General features: G+C 36.2%; 1 protein-coding gene across 3 annotated transcripts in view; it reads left to right on the top strand.

Annotated features, from left to right (window-relative positions):
• IFT57 (intraflagellar transport 57) overlaps window positions 1-17,541 on the top strand; it is a 60,174-nt gene that overhangs the window by 18,828 nt on the left and 23,805 nt on the right. For all 3 annotated transcript variants that reach the window (XR_008501394.2, XM_054480005.2, XM_054480006.2), the window contains exon 6: window positions 12,103-12,225. Coding sequence is in view for 2 of the 3 variants with exons in the window: in XM_054480005.2 (XP_054335980.1) it covers window positions 12,103-12,225 (123 nt within the window). In the remaining variant the exon portion in view is untranslated. The remainder of the gene's footprint in view (window positions 1-12,102; window positions 12,226-17,541) is intronic.

The following is a 17,541-nucleotide window of genomic DNA, read 5'->3' as shown; positions in this document are numbered from 1 at the left end:
GGAGCAGGAGCTTTTTCACTGCTTTTTTCACCTGTGCCTTGTATGTAGGAGTTGCTCAATAATCAATAATATTGTATGAATACATGCTTGAATGTGTGCTATTTTTGTATTTATGGTTTCATAGGCAATTTTCATAGAGAAAAGAACTTACTGACAATAATCATTTCCTCTTCTGTGTACCATGTGGGATAATGCAGGGAGAAATTACCTCTATTCCTTCCTTTCATTAAATAAAGTGAAGTCTAGACCCTGAGAAGCATGCTCTTTGAGTATCATGATAATCCCAAGAGTTGGACCTACACAAGCATATTCCTGAGATTTGCAGTAAAATGAAGTGAGAATGCAAATGAAAAAGACATGTCATAAGCAGGTTGTGTTCTCTGGAAGCAAACACTGAGACAGTTTGGAGTGCAAGATGTTTATTAGAAATAGACACATGTGAAAGGAAGGGAGAGGAAAGCAGGACTGGGCAGAGGGAGAAGTCATGCTGCGATATGGGCCTGACAAAGATTGGCCAACCTGGTAGAGCCAAGTGTTGCCTGCTTAGCTCACCCCCTGGAGGCTAGTTGCCCTGGAAAGGGCATACTCCCAGGTGAAATGGCTCTCTGCAGAAGCTGACAGCAGGAGACTGTCTGCTGGCCACATTCTCTGAAGCTCAGCAGCAAGATCTTCCTTGAAAGAGGTCCTGGTGACCCATCTTCCTAACTACCACAGCATAGTTGAAGCCTGTAACTGCTAACTTGAAGAATTTGTAAAGAGATACCATCTGCCCATTGACTAAATTTTAAATGTCTGCCTAAGTGGATCATGACACAGCAGTAGTTTCATGAACACTGAAAAAGATACGTTCCTCCTACTGATGATGAATGCTTATAACAGTGACATTGGTTTGTTTTGGAATGAGTTGCTTTTCAGAACATTTATTTGAGGTTTAAAAAATATATTTAAAGTCATTCTGTGTGATTTTCCCCTCTAATTCCCTTACCCCAATTATGATTTTGCCGACAACTGCAATTAATGAGGCATTGCTTCATCTTCCACAATTTCATTTGTAATTTAATTACTTGAATTTTGAGATAGCTTTTCTTAGAAGGAAAGCATTACGAATGGATATTAGGCTTCAAGGCTAGTCCACAGAATTCCACGTTCTTTATGTCCCTCTGATTCCTGAGTGTTCTTGAAATCTGAAATTTAGCCAAAGCTACCCTAAGAGTGGCCGTGAGAAAGGACACTGGTGCTGAATTAAAGTTCTGACAGTTGGGCTGGGCCTGTGATGTTTAGAAGTATAGTAGAATATTCAGCGCTGTAGGGAGTGGGAACAGGAAAGGAAGACTCTAGTGATGAGGTGGTAGCAAGGTGTGCTAGTCATTTCCATTTCTAATTTGCATACGTCAGTTGGGCACTGCTTGCATGTTCACAGTGGCTATGCTGTAATTATGAGTAGTCTTTGTATCTCTCTTCACCCTTGTGAAACTCAATGGAATCATGGCAACAGCCTTCTGACAGCATAATGCAGATGTGTCATTCTCCTCCCCCAGTGAAAAAAAGAGGAGAGGGAGCTGTGCACTCTCTGAATTCTATTTTTAAATGCCCATCACTTCATTTCAAAACATTTTTTCAAACATGCCATAGATACTATTCTTTCTTGAGATGCTAAATTTGAGGTTTTGGAAACCAGATCCTGAGTTACACAGTGTAAAACCATGTATCTCAAAAGGTTTAAACACAATTGGTTTTTAATTACTTAGCAAGAAATTCATTGTACCAAGTAAGAATGAGAGACTTTTTAGCTCAAAAGGCAAATGCTGAAAGGAAGTAAAAATACGGGCTTAGAGTAAAAATGTCATTTCAGGTTTAGTTTAGAGTTTCATCTAGGCAAAACTGCAGTATTGTAATCAGAGAGGAGGAAGATGGATCTTTTTTGGTTAATATCTTAAATACTTTAATTTTTTAAATTTTACATATGTTTTATATTTTTCTTTTAGACAAAATATTCTTACTGAGTAATCTAGGAGAAAAAACTGTTCTATGTACAGCTTGCCCTATCAGTTGCCATTAAGTTTTGATTCCTGCTTAAGGAGAATGTTTTTTCCTCTGCTTAAGGAGAACGTTTTTTCCTCTGCTTTCCTAAAACAGTTGAATGTTGGGCCTCCTATCTGTGTTATGAGAGAAGTCTATGGTTGGTATTTCACAGGAGAAATTAAAATGCCACATGTTTGAGTGTGATGGGACACATTATGACTGAGTAAATGCTTTTATTTCTGTGGTAACTAACCCTTACCACCCCCATCAGTTTTACATCTGGAAGTGAATAGGAAATGTGGGCTAGAGAAAAAAGCTCTGCTTCTCACTGCTCAGTGGAGGCTCAAATGGCACTTCTTGCTGGGTGTAAAAGACAGTTTTGCTTGATCTTCAGTGTAGCTTTTCAACCCACTTTTGAAATAAGAGAGATCTTTATTTTCTTCTTGGTTTCATTGTGGGCCTAGCAAAAAGTAGGAAGCAAGGACTTTTCAAGGTCCCTTCCAGATCTGAGTCCATACCTTCAAGGTAGATTCAATGGCAGAAATAGCAGCCCAAGATGAATTCCTGACTGTGTGTCACTTGCCACATGACCATAGCAAGTTAATTAACTTCTATGACTCTGCTTTCCTATCTGGGAATGGGGCAGAAATAATTCTACCCAGTCTTGTTTTGAGATTATTGTAACCTAACCTGTGGACAGTAGCTGACATTGTGCTGGCATAGAGTATGGGCTTCATGCATTTCTTATTTTGTATAATTTTTTACCTTTCCTAGAAACTGGAATTAGTTCTCAACATTCTTATGTGCCATAGAAGACTAGGAAAAGCCCCAGTCCCTCAATACAAATAAGTCCCTAGATTGTCATGAGTATTTTTGAGTAAGATACTTACATAGGATATAAGTTATCAAGAAGCTTGCATTTCTATGTAAATTGGGAAGCCCTGGTGATGTCATGGCTTTATTTTCATAATCTGTCACATGGATTATTATTGAAGGCCCACTAGACTAAATTTGCTGTCACTCAAGATCTCCCCTACAGAAATGACTCAAGGAGATCTGATGAAAAGTAATATAATGATTTTTTTAGATATTATTTGAGAGCTGTCATTCTATAAATAGGTAGGTTATAGTTCCTTCCATCAACACTAGTAGCAGATATTTATTATATAATTCAATATATTAAATGGGTACCAGACTATATACATTTTTTCAGTCTTCTATAACTTTGTATTTTTTAAATCCACCCATCTCTCAAACCCTCATCACCACTTACCACTTACCCCTGGCAATGTTAGTGCTTTGAATATATGTCTGATTCATCTTTACTTAATCTCAGTAGTCATTAAGACCCGTGGATGCTGCCTTTGAAACATATCCCATATCCATCCCTTCTGCTGTCTTGCAAGGCCATGTTCTTTTCATCGCCTGTCTGGATTAATATAACAGTAATGCTCTAAATAGTCTTTGGTCTTCCTCTTTCAATCCCACCCCCACCCTTTGTCACAATATTTTTCACCCTGCTTCTCTGACTTACTGAAACATGGCTATTACAGGTCATCCTGAATTCAATAATGTTTGATGGCTTTCATTGCCTACAGGTCCATTTATATAGAGTATAGAGCAATAAAATTTTGATCTGGCTTTCAAGGCCCTTAGCAATTTGACTGTTGTCTACACAGCTAACCTCATTTTCTTCTACAAACCCTTTATTCCGGTTAAATGGATGCCCTCATAGGCTTTCAAACACCTTGTGAGCATATCTGCTCCCATCCAATGCTTCTCTTTCCTATTGTCTCTTTTCTAAAATACCTTCCCACTATCTCTCTACCTGACTCAAATGTTCAAGGTTCAGCTCAAATTCTATGTCTTCTATCTCCTAAGTGACACTTCCCTTATCACCTTGCCCCATTTAGTGCCACAGCCAACCCAAAAAGCTACAAAAACCCATAAATCTTTATAAAACATAACTAGCATGTTTTATTCATGAGGATTATTGTTTTAGTCACTATTCCTGGACTGTAACAGTATGTGGAACATAGTGGGCACTAAATAAATAGTTGTTGGATAAATATTAATAAATACAGTAATTGTACCTTGCCTATAACTTCTTGACTTCTTTTCTGGCTGGAGGACAAAATTCATATTCCTTACCTTAGATTTTAAGGTCTTTCACAATGTACTTAACTCTTTTTTCCTCCCCAGTATTCACCTTTTTAAGCCCCTAGACTCTTTTCTCATTTTGATCTTCACAAGTTATATTCATTCCTATTTCAGTTTTTTGGCTTATGCCATTTTCCTCACTGTAAACACTTGGCTTGTCTCTTTTCTGCCTGTCTATATCCCATACATTCTTGTTAGGCTAAACTTAAAACTCATTATTGCATTAAAACATACTTGTCTTTCTCATTCAGACACCTACAGCATACCACCTGTAGCAGCTAGTTTTTGGAAGTTAATCAAATTTTATTTTTACCTGCTTATTGAAAAAACTTTATTCTTTTTTAAAGTAAAATATGTTCTGTGGGTTTTTTTAAAAAAATGAAAGAACAAGAGTATAAAGAAAAATGTGAAAAGTTTCCCAAATCTCAGCATTCAGATAGAAACATTGTACCCCTTTATTCATAATTAGCCCAAAATTATGTAAGATGAGAACATTTGGAAGTGGTGTCTGAATGAAGGGTATATGGAAATTTTTTGTGTGATATTGATGCAATTTTTATAAGTCTGAAAATATACACAGAAATTAACAAAGTAGTATAGAATCTATAAAATAATACAAATATGTGGTCATGTTAGTATATGCAGCAATGCAAATCAGTCAGAAAAACTGAACTATTCAATTAAATGGTGAAGAGATAATAGGCTAATCCATTTGTAGAAAAGGCTGGATTCCTCCCTCATACATTACACCCAAATTAACTCCACACAGATCACAATAACAAATAATAAGGCACAAAAATAAAATAAAAACATGAGGCCGAGTGCAGTGACTCACGCCTCTAGTCCCAGCACTTTGAGGGCCATGGTAGGTGGATCACTTGAGGCCAGAATTTCAAGACTAGCTTGGCCAACATGGTGAAACCCCATCTCTACTAAAAATACAAAAATCAGCCAGGCATGGTGGTGCACGCCTGTAGTCCTAGCTACTTGGGAGGTTGAGGCAGGAGAATCGCTTAAACCCTGGAGGCGGAGGCTGCAGTGAGCCGAGATCATGCCACTGCACTCCAACCTGGGTGACAGAGTGAGACCCTGTCTCAAAACAAAACAAAACACACACACGCACACACCAAACATGAGGAGTGACAAGTGTTATAGTCTGAAGTAGGCATAATTAAGCATGACAAGAAAATCAAAAACATAAAATACAAATCTGAATGCATAAAAATTAAAACTTTATATTACAAGAAAGCAGAGTGGGGAACAGCATTAAGTTAAAATACAAATGATGAACTGGAGAAAAATAATTATAGCCTGTGTGCAAAGGGTTGATAGACATGTGCTAAGGTGTTGTAGAGCTTGTGCTCTAGAGTAACACTGCCTGACCTACCAATCACCAGATGTGACATTGAAAAAGTCACCTAACTATTCTGTGCCTCAGTTTCCTCACTTTAAAGGATGGTAATAAGACTCCCTGTTTCATGGTGTTATTATTGGGCATTTAACCCATATGTAAAAGCATCTAGTACTATGTTTGGCATGTAATAGTAATGATAATAACTGCTAAAATATACCAGGGGTTAATATGTATTATACACTGTGCAAGCCTTTTAAATACATTGTCTCATTTAATGCTCACAGCCACCCTTCCAGTGAGGAAGGTGCTATTATTCTCATTTTACAGATGGGTACTCTGAGATTTAGAGAGGTTACGTAACTTGACCAACAGCTAGTAAGTCATGGAGGTGGGATTTGAGCACAGATGTGATTCCAGACCCATCCTCTTAACATTGTTGTGACTCTTAAGACAACTTAGTTCCCTTTTCCTTGAGTCTTGGGAGTATTTAATCTTGAGAGTTAATTGGACTTAACACCCTCTCAGTAGGTATATGATATAAGCTCTTCAATGAATCTGGACACTAGTATATCCATGAGGTTGCCATCTCGTGTATATTTTTACAGAACATAGCCTTTCTTTGATGCTTGACCAGAGATTACTGGAACAGGATTCTGAGTAGGCTTTTAACACTCTGTGTTTGATTCTTAAACTGACTTCGATGGTGTGCCCTACTGTTTGAGCCCAAGGTTACTTTATGGGATAGTGTAGACTGTTATTTTCAGTTCTTCCTTTGGCAATCAGGATCAGTTCCCATCTCATCAGTTTCTCCTTTTACCTAGGACCAATTATTACTCCCATAACTGGCCTCAGACTCTTCCTAGTAGTCTGCACACTCTGCAGGCAGCAATTCAATCCTTTTAGCTTTCCACACCAAGCACAGTGCCGGAATTCTTACCTTGAATGTTGTAGGAGTTTAACAAATGGCTGATTAGTTTAATTAATTATAAATGAGACTTCTAGATAACTCGTGTCTTATGAGCTTCTAATTGTTTCTTCTGCAGCAGTAACTGGAAAATGGAATTTCCCAAAAGCAATGCTTTATCTTAGTTAATGTGTTAGAGAGGGACTCTGTCATGATGATATAAAATTTTGATTAAATGAAACAGCAGTTTATTTCTCTTGTACAAGTGACCCACATAAAGTACCATTTATGAAATGGAAAAACAATTGGGAAGAAAAGTTTTCTCAAAGTATTATAACCAAGGCACAGTATAGTTTTAAAATGATTTATACTTTATATATAGGGCTTGCTCAGTTAATGTATCCAGTTATTAGGCATTAAGAAATGTTGAGTGAGGAATGAGGTTATGAAATAGATATGCAAACATGGAAGTAGAAAGAAATTGTATAGTTTGAATAAGTTAATGCTGCTCTGCCAAACCTAATGTTCTCTTTTTGCCCTTTATTCATTTAGTAACTGGGCCATTTCCCCTAGTATATTAATTATGGACTACGAGTGAGTGAAAATTTTTGAGCTCCTACGTTAAATCATTTTAGAACATTGGGAGTGGTAGTTAGCAAATCGTTGCTTAAGGGAACCAAATAATAAGCTAGTAAAGGTAAATGCAACTTACTAAAGGGCCCAACATAAAAACAAATAGCTTATGCAGTGGCATATCTTAATGCAGTGTTTGATCTTTATGTACCCTGCTGCCTCAGATTCTAGGTCTAGTTCAAATGGCCACTGCAAACCCATCTGCCTTTATGAAAAATGCCCTTCCTTCAGTAAAACATTTTGAGTATGTTATTCACAACTCGAACAATCCTACATCCAGGCCCGAAGAAAGTGGAAGTATGGATGGGTGTGCCCCCTTGTCTTGTTTGGTGATTCTGAACTTCAATCTTGTAAGGAGGGAAAGAAAGAGGGGGTGGAAATGAGGGTTGGAAATGAGGGTGGAAATGAGAGTTGGAGAGCACTGGCTTTGGGATTTAATCAACAGCATCTAGCTTCAGTTCACCCAAATGGTACTCCATAAATCAAACTTATTTTTATTTATTTTTTATTTTTGTATCTTTAGTTATTATGAACACATAGTGTATATCTATGGGGTGTATGTGATATTTTGATACAAGGCATACAATGCGTAATGATCAGATCGGGGTAATTGGGCTATCAATCACCTCAAGCATTTATCGTTTCTTTGTGTTAAGAACATTCCCGTTCCACATTTTTAGGTATTTTGAAATATATAATACATTACCATTAATTATAGTTGCCCTATTGTGCTACCGAACACTAGGTCTTATTTTTTCTATATAACAAATGCAGTTTTAAATAACTATATTTTCATACCCACTAACCATTCACTTTTTATCCCTCCTCCCCCCTACCATTCTCAATCTCTGGTAACCATCATTCTACTCTCTACCTCCATGAAATCTACTTATTTTCACCTCCCACATATGAGTGAGACCATGTGATATTTGTCTTACTGTTCCTGGCATATTTCATTTAACATAATGACCTCCAGTTCCATCCATGTTTCTACAAATGACAAGATTTCATTCTTTTCATGGCTAAATAATATCCCATTGTGTATATATACCGTGTTTTCTTTATCCGTTCATCCCTTGATCAACACTTAGGTTGATTCCCTGTCTCGGCTATTGTGAATAGTGCTGCAGTAAACATGGGAGTGCAGATTTCTCTTTAAGATACTGATTTCCTTCCTTTTGGGTATATGCTCCGCAGCAGCATTGCTAGATTATATGATAGATTTTTAGTTTTTTGAGGAACCTCCAAAGTGTTCTCCTTAGTGGCTGTATTAATTTACTTTCCCACCAACAGTATACAAGTGTTCCCCTTTCTCCATATCCTTGCCAGCATTTGTTATTGCCTGTCTTTTTGATAAAACCATTTTAACTGAGGTAAAATGGTATCTTGTGGTTTTGGTTCGCATTTCTCTGGTGATTAGTAATGATTAGTGATCATTTTTTCATAATAATTGCTGGCCATTTGTGTGACTTGTTTTGAGAAATGTCTCTTTTTGATCTTTTGCCTATTTTTTAATTAGATCATTTGGGTTTTTTTCCTACTGAGTTGTTTTGAACTCCTTATATATTCTGATTGTTAATCCCCTTTCATATGGGTAGTTTGCAAATATTTTCTCCCATTCTGTGGGTTGTCTCTTCATTTTGTTGATTGCTTCCTTTTCTGTGCAGAAGCTTTTTAGCTTGATATGATCCCATTTGTCCATTTTTGCTTTGTTTATCTGTGCTTTTGAGGTCTTACTTAAGAAATCTTTGCCCAGACCAATGTTCTGGAGTGTTTCCCCAGTGTTTTCATGTCATAGATTGAAGTGTTTAATCCATATTGATTTGATTTTTGTGTATGGTAAGAGATAGGCATCTAGTTTCATTCTTCTACATATGAATATCCAATTTTTCCAGCACCACGTATTGAAGAGACTGTCCTTTCCACAATGCATGTTCTTGGTGTTTTTATCAGAAATGAGTTGGCTGTAAATGCATGGATTTAAATCTGGATTCTCTATTCTTTTCCATTGGTCTTTGCATCTGTTTTTATGCCAGAACCATGCTGTTTTAGTTATGGTAGCTTTATAGTATAATTTGAAGTCAGGTAATGCAATGATTCCAGCTTTGTTCTTTTTGCTCAGGATTGCTTTGACTATTCTGGGTCTTTTGTAGTTCCTTATAAATTTTAGAATTTTTTTTATTTCTGTGAAGAATGTCATTAGTATTTTTATAGGGATTGCATCTGTAGATTGCTTTGGGTAGTATGGACAGTTTAATAATATTTATTTTTCCAGACCGTGAACTTGGAATATCTTTCCCTTTTCTGTATCCTCTTCAGTTCTTTCATCAGTGTTTTTGTAGTTTCATTCTAAAGATTTTTTCACTTCTTTGATTAAGTTTATTCCTAGGTGTTTTATTTTAGCTATTGTGAATGGGATTACTTTCTTGGTTTCTGCTTCAAATTGTTCACTGTTGGCATATAGAAATGATACTGATTTTTATATATTGATTTTGTTCCCTATAATGTTGCTGAATTTATCATTTGATGCAATACCTACATTCTATTAAGAATCACTCACAACTGCTGCTGAGAGGGCATGCTGTCTTGTTTCAGCCTGGTTTTGCAGGATTGGGATGTGGGAGCCCATAACCCTGGCAGGAGTAACCCTGTGTGTATACCCACACACATGCCCTGAGGTCAGGGCTCACATACCACTAGCAAGGCATATGTCCTCCCTACCCCAGCCCCCATTAGTCTATCCTGTGTGGTATAGAAAATGAGAAATTGGGTCTTGTAGAGTCTAAGACAGGTACTCAGATGTGCCAGTGAATGTGCATATGCCTAGTTCTTCCAAACATATGCATCTTACTGATGCCAGTGTGGATTTACATGGCAGAGAACCTTCCCTATTGCTTTAGGTTTTGACACAGAGACCCATTATCTCTTTTCCTGCCATCGTACACATTCTCATGTAACTTCACATGTATCTGCTTTGTGAATGCAGCACCTCCTTCCCCAGCTATGATTCTCTTGTGCTACCCTAGATCCAATTTATATAGAAGTATACAGCATTAAGTACTCAGAATAATACAATGTTTCCGTATTTAAACGTTTAAAGTAGAATCTTGAGCTTTTCTTTCACATTTTACTTAATGTTTTGTTTTTTTTATACTTCTGGTTTTCTAAATGGAATATAACTGAATACATTCAGACCACATATTATACAGTGTAAAAACATGTATTAGTTATCCATTCTCAAATGGTGAAGTTAGAAATATATAGTCCCTTGAATCTGAACAAAAAGCAATATAGGCTTTAAGGCTCTGAGTCTAAACAGGACTTGCTGTTATGAGCTAGGAGGTAGGAGAGGCTTTCTTATGTTAGCACTGTTCCAGAGTCTTAGTTGGGAGTGAGTTCAAAGCCTCTAATGACCTCAGTCTCCCACAAAAATACAAATCCTAATGTAAGATTAATCTTCTGATTAGTGTTACATCTGATTGGAAAGACTAGTCCAATGAGCTTTCATTTAAGAAATGTGATTTTAGTGACATAAATATATATTGGGAATGTAATTTCATCATGAGGTTGTTCACCTAGTTTTTGATTTTAAATTTTGTGTTATGGAATGTTTCAAACATATACAAAATTAGAATAAGATAATGAACATGCCACGTTATCCAGTTTCAACAGTTGTTAACATTTTGTCAATCGTGTTTTATTTAAAGCTGCCTCCCTTTTTTTCTTTGCCTCATAGTATTTTAAAGTAAAATTCAGACATTTTACTTTATGTAAATTCATCTGTAAATATTTTAGCATTTATTTCTAACTTATAAGGCCCTTTTAAACAAAACCATGCCATGTCATACCTATGAAATTAGTAATTTCTTAATATCATCCAGTATTCTCCCATATTAAAATTTCACTGATTGTCTCAAAAATATCTTTTTATAGATTATTCAAATTAGAATTCATATAAGGTTCATACATTTTATGTCTGTTTATATCCTTTTAGTCTCTTTTTCTCTATATAAATATTGATATTTTAATTTTTTCTTTAGATTTACTTATAATTTATTAAGGGAGTTAAAGGGAAGAATTGGTACCAAAATTACTGCCTTAGATTTTATCTTTAAATCATTAATCTACATTATTTATATTTTCAGATCCATACATACTTAATGCTGAAATGTGAAGGGCTGGGAAAAAAGAAAAGAGTGGGCCTTTTTTGTTGTAATTCAAAAACAATCATGATTGATTTTTATTATTCCAATGCAGAAACCAAATGCAGAAATTTGGCCCCCTCCCTATTTGAGTTCAAGTATGTCTATATTAAATTACACTTTAAGCTGTATTATAATTTGACTAATAAATTATCACTTCAATTATGAATACAAATTTTGTAAATAGTGATTCTTTGCTTCTGGAATTTTTTATATTTTGTCTTTCAGATTTGGGGTTTGTATTTCAGTGTAATAAATTTAAGTGTTTTCTTTTTTTTTTTTTTTTTTTTTTTTTTGAGACAGAGTCTCGCTCTGTCACCCAGGCTGGAGTAGTGCAGTAGCGTGATCTTGGCTCACTGCAAGCTCCGCCTCCTGGGTTTACGCCATTCTCCTGCCTCAGCCTCCTGAGTAGCTGGGACTACAGGCGCCCACCACCATGCCCGATTTAAGTGTTTTCTTACCAAACATGAGTTAGTTTTCTTACCAAACATCTTCTCTACTGTTACCAATTAACATACCTAAATGGCTTGTTGGTCCATTTGATGGTATTCCTATTGAGTTCAATCTGATGTCTCAGAAACATTTTTCCTTGTAAAAATAGTTGAATCATATATTTGCTTCTTTTTTAATACATATTTTGCTATTCTACCAGGTTGGTGCATTATTTTCTTTCAACATTGTAGGAAGACAGAAAAGAATTTCTTCTTCCACTATAATTTTAACACTACCAATTCTTGATTCAAATTGTGCAGTACTGCTAAAATGCCTCAAATTTTTACCATTTCTTTTTATAAACTCTCAATCTTGTGATATCTTTCCTTTCTTAGGATATGAACGAGACTGCCAAACAAGAAGATATTTTGGAATCCACAACAGATGCTGCAGAATGGAGCCTAGAAGTGGAACGTGTACTACCGCAACTGAAAGTCACGATTAGGACTGACAATAAGGTATCAAAGAGGGAACACATTTTCTTAAAAAAAAAAATGTTATAAGGAAACTTCAGGGTTAGGGGTACTCCCAATTATAAAAATTACTAAAGAAGGGCAGTAGGATTCAGTTTTCAGCATTTTATCTTAATAAGGATTTAACAAATTGTTGTTAAATAACTAAATAATGTAATGTGGTCCAAAAAGCAAAGCAAAGATCTTTAAAAGAGTGATTTGGAAGACATCATATTTGCCTAGTGTTGAGGGGTATTTTCTCAGAAGATTTTCTGGGAAATCATATTATGTTTAGATGAATAGGAATTCCATGACCATACCAACTGATTAGAGTTATAAGATGGTTTAGAGCTCTGCCGCATGGCAAAACAGAAAGCAGCCTGGAAGTGGTCTTAGATAATCTATTCAATACATGTGATTAAAAACAAAACGCTGGCCAGGCACCATGGCTCACGTTTGTAATCCCAACGCTTTGGGAGGCCGAGATGAGCAAATCATGAGGTCAGGAGTTCAAGACCAGCCTGGCCAACGCAGTGAAACCCCATCTCTACTAAAAATGCAAAAATTAGCCAGGCATGGTGGCGCGTGCCTGTAATCCCAGCTATTCAGGAGGCCGAGGCAGGAGAATCACTTGAACCCAGGAGGCAGAGGTTGCAGTGAGCCAAGACTGCACCACTGCACTCCAGCCTGGATGACAGAGCGAGACTCCATCTCTAAATAAATAAATAAAATGTTAAGAAAATAATCAAGAAGTCATATTTAATAAGATTTAGGGATTAGACCAGATTAACTCGTGCATTGTATCAAGTTTCTACTTCCTTTCTAGTTACAATTTGATAAATAATGTTGTATTAGTTCATTTTCGTACTGCTATAAAGAACTGCCCAAGACTGGGTAATTTTTAAAGGAGAGGTATAATTGACTCATAGTTCAGCATGGCTGGGGAGGCCTTAGGAAACTTACAATCATGGCAGAAGGCCAAGGGGAAGCAAGGCATCTTCTTTACAAGGCCGCAGGAAGGAGAAGAAGTGAGCAGGGGAAATGCCAGACAATTATAAAACCATCAGATCTCATGAGAACTCACTCACTTTCACAAGAACCTCATGGGGAAACCATACCCATAATCCAATCACTTCCCACCAGGTTTCTCCCTTAACACTTGCGGATTACAATTCAAGATGAGATTTGGGTGGGGACACAAAGCTAAACCATGTAATTCTGCCCCGGCCTCTCCCAAATCTCATGTCCTTACATTTCAAAACACAATCATGCCTTCCTGACAGTCCCCCAAAGTCTTAACTCATTCCAGCATTAACCCCAAAAGTCCAAGTCCAAAGACAAGGTTAATCTGAGACAAGGCAAGTCCCTTCTGCCTAGTAGCCTGTAAAATCAGGGTTTGAACTGCACAGGTCCACTTATAGGCAGACTTCCCAATAAACATTACAACCAGTATGCCTGCTGTTCTGCGTCCTCTTCCACCTCCTCTTCCCCTTCTGCCTCTGCCACCTCTGAGACAGCAAGACCAACCTCTCCTCTTACTCCATATGAAGACAATGAGGATAAAGATCTTTATAGTGATCCACTTCCACTTAATGAATAGTAAATACATATTTTATTTCTTATGACTTTCTTAATAACATTTTCTTTGTTGTAAGAATGCAGTATATAATACATATAACATAAGGAATACGTGTTGTTTATATTATCAGTATCATTTCTAGTCAAAAGTAAGCTGTTAGTAGTTAAATTTTTGAGGAGTCAAAACTTACACATGAATTTTCTACTGCACAAAGTGATTGGTGCCCCTAACGACCAACCTCTGCATTGTTCAAGGGTCAACTGTAATGACTTCAGAATAAGTTAATAGGTAACTAGGCAATACTATTCTAGTAGTAGTGTAAATATCTCTATAAAAGGGGCTAAAGAGACATCTAGATAAAAAACTGAAGGAGGATTTTCATCCTTGGAGGAGGTTGGACATAAGCCCCCAGCATTATGGAACAAGGTTCTAGATAAGCTTATCACTCTGAAAATGTGATCCTGTGTCTGCTTCCCACACCAAAAAAAAAAAAAAAAAAAAAAAATCTTACAAACATTGCTGTTTTCAGAATGCCTTAGAAGCTAATTTATTCTTAGAATGTCTCGATTTGAGCTTGTACAACTGTGTCTCAGAGCAGGTAGGAAGTAAGCTAGACTCCTAGAGCAGTCCCGGGATAGGGCGAGAGCAACAGAGGTCTTACTACACTGTGAACAGCTGTAGAACAAACTCTATTCAAGGTAAGTGGACAAATCCTGTAGTCCATTTACCTACTTGTTATAGAGGACAACTATTAATTGATTGCATTGCAGGTGAATTCTTTGTATAGCTCTCATATCTAAAAATATATTAATAAGAATTTCTTCTTCACTGATGAAGTGAAATCTTCTGGAAGTCTTCATTTGCAAAAATGTGATTTCTGATTTTTTGGTTTTGTCAGAACAAATTCTTTTCATAAAATTAAGTCACTATTATTGTGATTCTGGTTAGAATGATGCGTTAAAATACTTGTATAGTTGGAAACTCTCAAGTACAGCTTAATCCCACAAGGAAGCAAGTTTAATTTGTTTACTTTCAAGCTAAGTAAACTCTGGAAGTCAGACATCTCATTTAAAGTCTAATAGGGATTTTTTAGATTGCGGTTATTGATTTTTACATTAATAGGAGTAACTTAAGAATATAAATGTAACTGCTAACACACACTCTTTTACAAAACTATGTGCAGGTCAAATTCTATAACACACCAGTATTGCCATCATCAAAATTCTGAGTTTTTAAATAATCAGTGTCCTCCTGATTTGGGGAAGAATTAACGAGTTGAAAGTTGGACCCTTATTCTCATGCTGTTCTGTAGGCCTTAATCTTATGAGGATATACCCTGTCAAATTAATTATAAAATTAAGTTTTATGGCCAGCATTCCAAAATATCAGATAAAGGTTTTTTTCATTATTTTTTAGAATATGTAGATATCATTTTGAATTTAGATCTTTGTGGTAAAAACTACTGACCAAAGTCATATTTGATTGCTTTTTTAGAATTCTTCTTTAGATAGTTTGATCTTTGTGTCTAGTATTTTACAAACTTCTCTTTCTTTTAAGTCTTTCAGATATAGCAATTGGGAAATACACCTTTAGGGTCAGGTGAATTCTTTATTTAGCTTGTTTAAAAATCAACGTATATACTGGCTTGAGAAAATAAGGAGCTAATGAAAAGTTTCTCATGCCTCAGAAATAAAAATAAACCATCTGGTTACATAAGAGCTCTCTTCTCACAGACTCATTCTCCTCCAAAAGAGGTGGACTCCAGCATCATGGTCGACCCTTTCCTTCTCCACTCCTCACACTATCAAAATCAAATAGAACACTTGGACACAGGAAGGGGAACATCACACACTGGGGCCTGTTGTGGGGTGGGTGGAGGGGGGAGGGATAGCATTAGGAGATATACCTAATGTAAACGACGAGTTAATGGGTGCAGCAAACCAACATGGCACATGTATACATATGTAACAAACGTACCCTGAAACTTAAAGTATTAAACAAACAAACAAACAAAAAACCTTTGTTTTTCCCTTTGGCCAAAATAATAACCTTTCACTCAACACAGGCTATCTAGGACATCTAGAGATTTCACCTCTGTGTTTTAAAGAAAAGAAAAGAAATGTATTATTTTGGGGTCAGTGTGTTTTACTGGTCAGTGCTGGATTAATTTTGAAGTGGTTTAGAGATGAGAGAGACAAGTAGTAAAGGACCTCTGTTATTTAAATTTGGTAGTAAATAAGTCCCGTATTTATTTGGCTCTGGATCAAATATGTGTTTTGCTTTTTTCTCTCTCACTTTTTTTTTAATCAGGCAGCCTTCTGAGCCATAGTAGGCTCAGACACTCCCTTTTTTTTTTTTTTTTTAACTTAAGACAAGTTTAATTATTAGAGAAGTAAAGAAACAAAATCATGGCTACTCCATAGGCAGAGCAGTCTTCTCTTACACATTTATTCTTTTTATGCTTCCTAGCAGGAAATTACAGGAAAGCAAATCTCCTTCTCTATTCTTTTTATGTATTTCAATGTATGTGCTTTGATGAGATCTTATCATATACCAATATTTTATTTTGTATATTCACCATAATATTGCAACAAGGTTTTTATTGCTAAACTAGCTTATCCCTATTGTCTGGCATCACTTGCTACTATTGCCAGTTCTCAGAATGCAAACTAATTTTAATATTAGCTTAAACAGAATACAATTAGGAAAGTAAATGTTGCCAAGAATACAAATAATATGCTTCACAGCTGAAGATAAAGAATTTTTGTTATGTGCTGATTTGAATGGACCATATTCATGGTTCATTTTTTTGGCATTGATTATAATGTTCCTGGTAATTACAGCTAACCCTTGAACAACATGAAGGTTAGGGATGCCAACCCCTGTGCATTTTAACTTTTGACTCTTCAGAACTTACCTAACTAATAGCTTACTGTTGGCTGGACACCTTACTAATAACATACACAATTAACAGATATTTTGTATGTTATATGTATTATATTCTGTATTCTTACAATAAAATAAACTAGAGAAAAGAAAATGTTAAAAAAATCATAAGAGGGAGAAAATATATTTAGTATTCATTAAGTGGAAGTGGATCATCATAAAGGTCTTCATCTCCATTGTCTTCACATTGAGAAGGCTGAGGAAGGAGGGACTAGAGGAGGAGGTGGTCTTGCTGTCTCAGGGGTGGCAGAGGCAGAAGAAGTGGAGGAAGAGGAAGGGGAGGCAGGAGAGGCAAGCACACTGGTATAAATTTATGGAAATGCATTCTAATTTCTGGCTTTTTTTGCTTTTTAATTTCTTTAAAAACGTTTCTGTATATTACCAATTCTTTCACAATTTGGTTTAATTTTTCATTGAAGGGTCCACGTTATAAAACAAGTCCAAAGTAGTCTTGAATAATCAGAGCCCTTCTGCCAGATTGTCCAGTATCAAATTTGTTTTCTGGTACTACTTCTTCTTCGTCTTCCTCCTCATTGTTTGGCACGGTTTGGAAGCACTTATCTCCATCAAGTCATCTCCTATTAATTCCTCTGGTATGTTTATTAACTCTTGAATTTCTCCAAAATCCATATTTTGAAACCTGTTATCTCCACCAACATTTTTTTTTTTTTGGCATAGCCACAGTCTCTTTTATGATTTCCTTGATTGTCTCTGTCATAAATCCTGTGAAGTCCTGCACAACATCTGGCACAGTTTCCTTCAGCGGGAATTTGTTTTAGACTTCATGGCTTTTACAG

Source organism: Pongo pygmaeus, chromosome 2 (genome assembly GCF_028885625.2).
Source record: "Pongo pygmaeus isolate AG05252 chromosome 2, NHGRI_mPonPyg2-v2.0_pri, whole genome shotgun sequence".
Lineage (NCBI taxonomy): Eukaryota > Metazoa > Chordata > Mammalia > Primates > Hominidae > Pongo > Pongo pygmaeus.
The sequence above is the reverse complement of the archived record's forward strand: the minus strand, read 5'-3'. Positions and strand labels throughout refer to the sequence as shown.